The following is a 10000-nucleotide window of genomic DNA, read 5'->3' as shown; positions in this document are numbered from 1 at the left end:
TTTCTTAAGGGTAGCTTAAATTCTTCCAGTGTAAAGTAATTGGTAGTTTGGTAAACTATATTTTCAGAGGAGCTTCCCCCAACACTTTATTTTGACACCCAGACTAACACACACCAGTGGTATTGTCTTTCAGGCCTTGGCCATCACACCAGCCATTGCTATTTGAACTGTGTCTTTCAGGCCTACGTCATCCCTACCTGTTGAGTTGAGCCATCAGCTGTGGGAAAGCCTTCCCACTGAGATCTTTGATCTCCATCACCAGCATGATGTCACAGCGAGCGATCAGCTGCGATATAGAGACAGCTTTTAGTGCACTGGATAGAGATACTGGGAAACCTCAACTCAACATCATGCACAGTACCAGTCAAAAGTTTGGACACACCTACTCATTCAAGGGTCTTTATTTTGTACTATTTTCTACATTGTAGAATAATAGTGAAGACATCAAAACTATGAAATAACACGTATGGAATCATGTAGTAACCAACAAAGTGTTAAACAAATCAAAATATATTTTATATTTGAGATTCTAAAAAGTAGCCACCCTTTGCCTTGACAGCTTTGCACACTCTTGGCATTCTCTCAACCAGCTTCACCTGGAATGCTTTTCCAACAGTCTTGAAGGAGTTCCCACATATGCTGAGCACTTGTTGGCTGCTTTTGCTTCACTCTGCGGTCCAACTCATCCCAAACCATCTCAATTGGGTTGAGGTCGGGTGATTGTGGAGGCCAGGTCATCTGATGCAGCACTCCATCACTCTCCTTCTTGGTAAAATAGCCCTTACACAGCCTGGAGGTGTGTTGGGTCATTGTCCAGTTGAAAAACAAATTATAGTCCCACTAAGCCCAAACCAGATGGAATGGCGTATCGCTGCATAATGCTGTGGTAGCCATGCTGGTTAAGTGTGCCTTTAATTCTAAATAAATCACAGACAGTGTCACCAGCAAAGCACCCCCACACCATCACACCACCTCCTCCATGCTTCACGGTGGGAACCACACATGCGGAGATCATCCGTTCACCTACTCTGCGTCTCACAAAGACACGGCAGTTGGAACCAAAAATCTCAAATTTGGACTCATCAAACCAAAGGACACATTTCCACTGACCTAATGTCCATTGCTTGTGTTTCTTGGCCCAAGCAAGTCTCTTATTCTTGTTGGTGTCCTTTAGTAGTGGTTTCTTTGCAGCAATTCAACCATGAAGTCCTGATTCACACAGTCCCCTCTGAACAGTTGATGTTGAGATGTGTCTGTTACTTGAACTCTGTGAAGCATTTATTTGGGCTGCAATCTGAGGTGCAGTTAAATCAAATGAATTGATCCTCTGCAGCAGAGGTAACTCTGGGTCTTCCTTTCCTGTGGCGGTCCTCATGAGAGCCAGTTTCATCATAGCGCTTCATGGTTTATATTCTTGAAATGTTTCGTATTGACTGACCTTCGTGTCTTAAAGTAACGATGGACTGTAGTTTCTCTTTGCTTATTTGAGCTGTTCTTGACATAATATGGACTTGGTCTTTTACCAAATAGGGCTATCTTCTGTATACCAACCCTACCTTGTCACAACACAACTGATTGGCTCAAACGCATTAAGAAGGAAAGAAATTCCACAAATTAACTTCTAAGAAGGCACACCTGTTAATTGAAATGCATTCCAGGTGACTACCTCATGAAGCTGTCTGAGAAAATGCCAAGAGTGTGCAAAGCTGTCATCAAGGCACTTTGAAGAATCTCAAATATAAAATATATTTGGATTTGCTTAACACTTTTTTGGTTACTACATGATTATGTGTTATTTCATAGTTTTGATGTCTTCACTATTATTCTACAATGTAGAAAATAGTACAAAATAAAGAAAAACCCTTGAATGAGTAGGTGTGTCCAAACTTTTGACTTGTACTGTACTTCCCCAGATGGCCTGACCTCACTCAGACTGTTTCCTGTTTTCTGAAGATTGTTCCCACGCTAGACCCTCCTGCTGACTTCCTCACTTCTCCTTTCCACGGAACACAGTTCAGTTCAGGTGTCTTTTGTTTGTTTACTGAGGTCAGGACACCTTCTTCACTCTTCCATATTGTGAAGGATGTTGTAACATCTGTGCAATCCCTTTCCTCACTTCAGCTTTCCACGGAAGACATTCCTACACTCTACAGTTCAGCTTTCCACGGAAGACATTCCACCACTCTACAGTTCAGCTTTCCACGGAAGACATTCCTCCACTCTACAGTTCAGCTTTCCACGGAAGACATTCCACCACTCTACAGTTCAGCTTTCCACGGAAGACATTCCACCACTCTACAGTTCAGCTTTCCACGGAAGACATTCCTCCACTCTACAGTTCAGCTGGAAGACATTCCACCACTCTACAGTTCAGCTTTCCACGGAAGACATTCCTCCACTCTACAGTTCAGCTTTCCACGGAAGACATTCCTCCACTCTACAGTTCAGCTTTCCACGGAAGACATTCCACCACTCTACAGTTCAGCTTTCCACGGAAGACATTCCTACACTCTACAGTTCAGCTTTCCACGGAAGACATTCCTACACTCTACAGTTCAGCTTTCCACGGAAGACATTCCTCCACTCTACAGTTCAGCTTTCCACGGAAGACATTCCACCACTCTACAGTTCAGCTTTCCACGGAAGACATTCCTACACTCTACAGTTCAGCTTTCCACGGAAGACATTCCTACACTCTACAGTTCAGCTTTCCACGGAAGACATTCCACCACTCTACAGTTCAGCTTTCCACGGAAGACATTCCTACACTCTACAGTTCAGCTTTCCACGGAAGACATTCCACCACTCTACAGTTCAGCTTTCCACGGAAGACATTCCTACACTCTACAGTTCAGCTTTCCACGGAAGACATTCCTCCACTATACAGTTCAGCTTTCCACGGAAGACATTCCACCACTCTACAGTTCAGCTTTCCACGGAAGACATTCCTCCACTCTACAGTTCAGCTTTCCACGGAAGACATTCCTACACTCTACAGTTCAGCTTTCCACGGAAGACATTCCTACACTCTACAGTTCAGCTTTCCACGGAAGACATTCCACCACTCTACAGTTCAGCTTTCCACGGAAGACATTCCTACACTCTACAGTTCAGCTTTCCACGGAAGACATTCCTCCACTCTACAGTTCAGCTTTCCACGGAAGACATTCCTACACTCTACAGTTCAGCTTTCCACGGAAGACATTCCTACACTCTACAGTTCAGCTTTCCACGGAAGACATTCCACCACTCTACAGTTCAGCTTTCCACGGAAGACATTCCTACACTCTACAGTTCAGCTTTCCACGGAAGACATTCCTACACTCTACAGTTCAGCTTTCCACGGAAGACATTCCTCCACTCTACAGTTCAGCTGGAAGACATTCCACCACTCTACAGTTCAGCTGGAAGACATTCCTCCACTCTACAGTTCAGCTGGAAGACATTCCACCACTCTACAGTTCAGCTTTCCACGGAAGACATTCCTCCACTCTACAGTTCAGCTGGAAGACATTCCTCCACTCTACAGTTCAGCTGGAAGACATTCCTCCACTCTACAGTTCAGCTGGAAGACATTCCTCCACTCTACAGTTCAGCTGTCTTTTGCTTACATCCAGCAAAACACCAGTAACTAGGACTATACAGTAATCAAATACACATCCTGTGTGTTACTGCTGTACATAAAGTACATGCACAGCATTATCTATACAGTACATGCACAGCATTATCCAAACATAAAGTACATGCACAGCATTATCTATACAGTGCATGCACAGCATTATCCAAACATAAAGTACATGCACAGCATTATCTATACATACAGTACATGCACAGCATTATCCAAACATAAAGTACATGCACAGCATTATCCAAACATAAAGTACATGCGCAACATTATCTATACAGTACATTACATGCACAGCATTATCTATACAGTGCATGCACAGCATTATCCAAACATAAAGTACATGCACAGCATTATCCAAACATAAAGTACATGCACAACATTATCTATACAGTACATTACATGCACAGCATTATCTATACAGTACATGCACAGCATTATCTATACATACAGCACATGCACAGCATTATCCAAACATAAAGTACATGCACAACATTATCTATACAGTACATTACATGCACAGCATTATCTATACATACAGCACATGCACAGCATTATTTATTAATGGAAATTGTAATGACAGGACCCTTGACATGCACCATTTCGTTTTCGAGGGGTCCTGTATAGGTTTATTATGCTAAAGTCATAGTTGTGAGGTAATGATTGTGACACTATGAGGTTAATTAGGCTGCTGTAATCATGTAAGGTACAGAGTCTAATGTCACGACTTCGGCCGAGGCTGCCTCCCCTCCTTGTTCGGGCAGGCTTCGGCGTTGGTCGTCACCGGCTTACTGACCACTGCCGCCCCAATCATCATCACAATTGTCTTGTGTTGTCAATCACACACACCTGGTTCTAATCCCCTCATTAGTCTGTGTATAAGTGTTCCCTCTGCCCCCTTGTCCTTGTGGGTGATTGTTATTTGTGAGAGTAGTGGAGCTCGGTGGAGCTACTCGTAACATATTGTTGCCAGGGTAGATTTTCCCACTGTGCCTATGTGTTATTGGATATCCGTTACAGTGTATTTGCCAGGGATGGTAGTTTCCCCTGGGCCTGTTTCGTTGATCGCTATTTGAGCGCATTTGTGTGTCTACGAAGGAATAAACTCTGTATTCGGTGATTACCCTCCTACGCCTGACTCCGATTATTACACTCATCACAGTCTAAGGTTCAAATGTCAACCACTATTAGCAGAACCGACTGCAAAACTGACTGTTAACAGGAAAACCACAAAAGAGATAGCGGCAGACTGTAAATGGCACAACAACGTCTAATCTCTACACAACTTACTCAACATCCATATACACTACCATTATACAGTGGGGAAAAAAGTTTTTAGTCAGCCACCAATTGTGCAAGTTCTCCCACTTAAAAAGATGAGAGAGGCCTGTAATTTTCATCATAGGTACACGTCAACTATGACAGACAAAATGAGAAAAAAAATTCCAGAAAATCACATTGTAGGATTTTTAATGAATTTATTTGCAAATTATGGTGGAAAATAAGTATTTGGTCAATAACAAAAGTTTCTCAATACTTTGTTATATACCCTTTGTTGGCAATGACACAGGTCAAACGTTTTCTGTAAGTCTTCAGACACTGTTGCTGGTATTTTGGCCCATTCCTCCATGCAGATCTCTTCTAGAGCAGTGATGTTTTGGGGCTGTCGCTGGGCAACACAGACTTTCAACTCCCTCCAAAGATTTTCTATGGGGTTGAGATCTGGAGACTGGCTAGGCCACTCCAGGACCTTGAAATGCTTCTTACGAAGCCACTCCTTCGTTGCCCGGGCGGTGTGTTTGGGATCATTGTCATGCTGAAAGACTCAGCCACGTTTCATCTTCAATGCCCTTGCTGATGGAAGGAGGTTTTCACTCAAAATCTCATGATACATGGCCCCATTCATTCTTTCCTTTACACGGATCAGTCGTCCTTGTCCCTTTGCAGAAAAACAGCCCCAAAGCATGATGTTTCCACCCCCATGCTTCACAGTAGGTATGGTGTTCTTTGGATGCAACTCAGCATTCTTTGTCCTCCAAACACGACGAGTTGAGTTGTTACCAAAAAGTTCTATTTTGGTTTCATCTGACCATATGACATTCTCCCAATCCTTTTCTGGATCATCCAAATGCACTCTAGCAAACTTCAGACGGGCCTGGACATGTACTGGCTTAAGCAGGGGGACACATCTTGCACTGCAGGATTTGAGTCCCTGGCGGCGTAGTGTGTTACTGATGGTAGGCTTTGTTACTTTGGTCCCAGCTCTCTGCAGGTCATTCACTAGGTCCCCCTGTGTGGTTCTGGGATTTTTGCTCACCATTCTTGTGATCATTTTGATCCCACAGGGTGAGATCTTGCGTGGAGCCCCAGATCGAGGGAGATTATCAGTGGTCTTGTATGTCTTCCATTTCCTAATAATTGCTCCCACAGTTGATTTCTTCAAACCAAGCTGCTTACCTATTGCAGATTCAGTCTTCCCAGCCTGGTGCAGGTCTACAATTTTGTTTCTGGTGTCCTTTGACAGCTCTTTGGTCTTGGCCATAGTGGAGTTTGGAGTGTGACTGTTTGAGATTGTGGACAGGTGTCTTTTATACTGATAACAAGTTCAAACAGGTGCCATTAATACAGGTAACGAGTGGAGGACAGAGGAGCCTCTTAAAGAAGAAGTTACAGGTCTGTGAGAGCCAGAAATCTTGCTTGTTTGTAGGTGACCAAATACTTATTTTCCACCATAATTTGCAAATAAATTCATAAAAAATCCTACAATGTGATTTTCAGGATTTTCTTTTCTCAATTTGTCTGTCATAGTTGACGTGTACCTATGATGAAAATTACAGGCCTCTCTCATCTTTTTAAGTGGGAGAACTTGCACAATTGGTGGCTGACTAAATACTTTTTCCCCCCACTGTATATACTATATACAGTACCAGTCAAAAGTGTGGACACTCCTACTCACTCAAGGGTTTTTCCTTTATTTTTACTATTTTTTACATTGTAGAATAATAGTGAAGACATCAAAACTATGAAATAACACATATGGAATCATGTAGTAACCAAAAAAAGTGTTAAACAAATAAAAATATATTTTATATTTGAGATTCTTCAAATAGCCACCCTTTGCCTTGATGACAGCTTTGCATACTCTTGGCATTCTCTCAACCAGCTTCATGAGGTAGTCACCTGGAATGCATTTCAATTAACAGGTGTGTCTTCTTAAAAGTTAATTTGTGGAATTTCTTTCCTTCTTAATGCGTTTGAGCCAATCAGTTGTGTTGTGACAAGGTAGGGGGGGTATACAGAAGATAGCCCTATTTGGTAAAAGACCAAGTCCATATTATGGCAAGAACATCTCAAATAAGCAAAGAGAAACGACAGTCCATCATTAATTCAAGACATGAAGGTCAGTCAATACGGAAATCTGTGCAGTCGCAAAAACCATCAAGTACTATGATGAAACTGGCTCTCATGAGGACCGCCACAGGAATGGAAGACCCAGAGTTACCTCTGCTGCAGAGGATACGTTCATTAGAGTTAACTGCACCTCAGATTGCAGCCCAAATAAATGCTTCACAGAGTTCAAATAACAGACACATCTCAACATCAACTGTTCAGAGGGGACTGTGTGAATCAGGCCTTCATGGTCGAATTGCTGCAAAGAAACCACTACTAAAGGACACCAATAAGAAGAAGAGACCTGCTTGGGCCAAGAAACACGAGCAATGGACATTAGACCGGTGGAAATGTGTCCTTTGGTCTGGAGTCCAAATTTTAGATTTTTGGTTCAAACTGCCGTGTCTTTGTGAGACGCGGTGTGTGTGAACGGATGATCTCCTCGTGTATTTCCCACCGTAAAGCACGGAGGAGGAGGTGTTATGTTGTGGGGGTGCTTTGCTGGTGACACTGTCTGTGATTTCTTTACACTTAACCAGCATGGCTACCACAGCATTCTGTAGCGATACGCCATCCCATCTGGTTTGGGCTTAGTGGGACTATCATTTGTTTTTCAACAGGACAATGACCCAACACACCTCCAGGCTGTGTAAGGGCTATTTGACCAAGAAGGGGAGTGATGGAGTGCTGCATCAGATGACCTGGCCTCCACAATCCCCCAACCTCAACCCAATTGATATGGTTTGGGATGAGTCGGACGGCAGAGTGAAGGAAAAGCAGCCAACAAGTGCTCAGCATATGTGGGAACTTCTTCAAGACGGTTGGAAAAGCATTCCAGGTGAAGCTGGTTGAGAGAATGCCAAGAGTGTTCAAAGCTGTCATCAAGGCAAAGGGTGGCTACTTTGAAGAATCTCAAATATAAAATATATTTTGATTTGTTTAACACTTTTTTTTGGTTACTACATGATTCCATACGTGTTATTTCATAGTTTTGATGTCTTCGCTATTATTCTACAATGTAGAAAATAGTACAAAATAAAGAAAAACCCTTGAATGAGTAGGTGTGTCCAAACTTTTGACTGGTACTGTACATACATGAAATGTTCCATAAATGTATAAAGACAACAGTCAAATGTAGTGTCCTGGACAACATGGATGCAGTCATGCAGTCAGAAAAACATAGCTAACAGGAAACGTGACGTCCAAGGTAGACAAATAACATACCTCACACGGAACAAGATCCCACACCCCACTAGTGCCAACAGGCTACCTAAGTATGGTCCCCAATCAGAGACAACGAGCTACAGCTGCCTCTGATTGGGAACCACCCTGGCCAACATAGATATAAACGATCTAGAAACTAACATAGACAAACCCAACACAGAAAATACACACTCTGACTCAACCAATACAAGTCCCTAGAGTCATGGCGTGACACTAATAGGCCTGCCGGAGCAATGTAAGCAAAAAAGGATTTGGGTCTCCTCCTCAAAAGTCCTCAATGGAATAGTGTTTTTTTTCTCTCTTTAAAAAGGTTACTAACTGATCCATTTTCTGTTACACCAAGGAGCTTGACAGAAGGAGTGAGTGCTGCACTAACCAATGTTATACCCAGGGGTGCACATCACTTTTCCAGTGAGTTACTCAGGTGAGTTACCAGCAGATGGTGTCTGGTACTCACCCCATATGTAGCGTGGTCTTAATATGTACAGTCTTCCTCACTGTCCTCCTCAGTGCCGCCACCACTGTCCTCCTCAGTGTCGCCCCCCACTGTCCTCTTCAGTGTCGCCCCCACTGTCCTCCTCAGTGCCGCCACCACTGTCCTCTTCAGTGTCGCCCCCCACTGTCCTCCTCAGTGCCGCCAACACTGTCCTCTTCAGTGCCGCCACCACTGTCCTCTTCAGTGCTGCCACCACTGTCCTCCTCAGTGCCGCCACCACTGTCCTCTTCAGTGCCGCCACCACTGTCCTCCTCAGTGCCGCCACCACTGTCCTCTTCAGTGCCGCCACCACTGTCCTCCTCAGTGCCGCCACCACTGTCCTCCTCAGTGCCGCCACCACTGTCCTCTTCAGTGCTGCCACCACTGTCCTCCTCAGTGCCGCCACCACTGTCCTCTTCAGTGCCGCCACCACTGTCCTCCTCAGTGTCGCCACCACTGTCCTCTTCAGTGCCGCCACCACTGTCCTCTGCTTCAGCTTCCTGCATGGTAGATGATGACGATGCTACAGATGCACCTCCCTGTCCTTGGTTGAGCCTCCGATTAGCTGTCTCCATCCACAGGTCAACAGCAGGCTTTAGGGTCAAATGTCTCTGTGGTCTGCTTTGACAGGTGAATGTGCATCAGGGCTGAGAGACGAGCATGTGACAGACGAGATCTGTACTTGGTTTTTATTATGTTGAGATGTGAGAATCCCCTCTCACAAGCTGCACTGCTTAAAGGCAGTGTAAGAGACAGCTTAACCACCTTGTTGATGTTGGAATAAGCATCTGGGTTACTTGTATTTACTATTTGGACCAAGTCATACACAGAAGAGGCTCCCAGGCGTTTTCCTGCCTGCTTTAAGCGCATCCATTCTGTCACAGTGGTATCTTTGTCAAGTTGCAAGGTGGCCTCATATTTCTTGAGAATGCTGCAAACTGTTGTGTTTCCAAAACTGTGGAGGTCTTGCATTTCCTGAGGCCATGTTGAAGGATCAAATACTAAGAAATGATCACATGACTTGAGGGAGTCATATCTGATTTCAAACTCTTCAATTAACCCCCTGAGTAAGTGTGTCTTGTCTCTGTCAGCATCAGCATCAGCATTGGAAACAGTGTGTGCCCTGTGGCTTTCACCATCAAGCAGAAGTGTGAACTGTCCAATGGCCACCATGAGTTCATCCTTACATTCTCCAATGGTCAGCTTTTCCTTCTGAAACCTAATGGATGTGGTGTTCAAAATGTTGCAAATGTCAAGCATGTTTGACAGAAAGCACTGAAAACGCT

At 44.0% G+C, this 10000-nt stretch overlaps 1 protein-coding gene across 1 annotated transcript in view; it reads right to left on the bottom strand.

Moving 5' to 3' along the window:
- Positions 1-10000, bottom strand: part of LOC311134186 (deoxyribonuclease gamma-like) — a 27798-nt gene that overhangs the window by 16115 nt on the left and 1683 nt on the right. The window contains exon 2 of the mRNA XM_084167798.1: positions 198-286. Coding sequence (XP_084023924.1) covers positions 198-286 — 89 coding nt within the window. The remainder of the gene's footprint in view (positions 1-197; positions 287-10000) is intronic.

The sequence above is a fragment of the Coregonus lavaretus genome, assembly GCF_964263955.1.
Source record: "Coregonus lavaretus genome assembly, chromosome: 8".
Classification (NCBI taxonomy): Eukaryota; Metazoa; Chordata; class Actinopteri; order Salmoniformes; family Salmonidae; genus Coregonus; species Coregonus lavaretus.
This window is presented reverse-complemented; position numbering and strand designations above follow the sequence as displayed.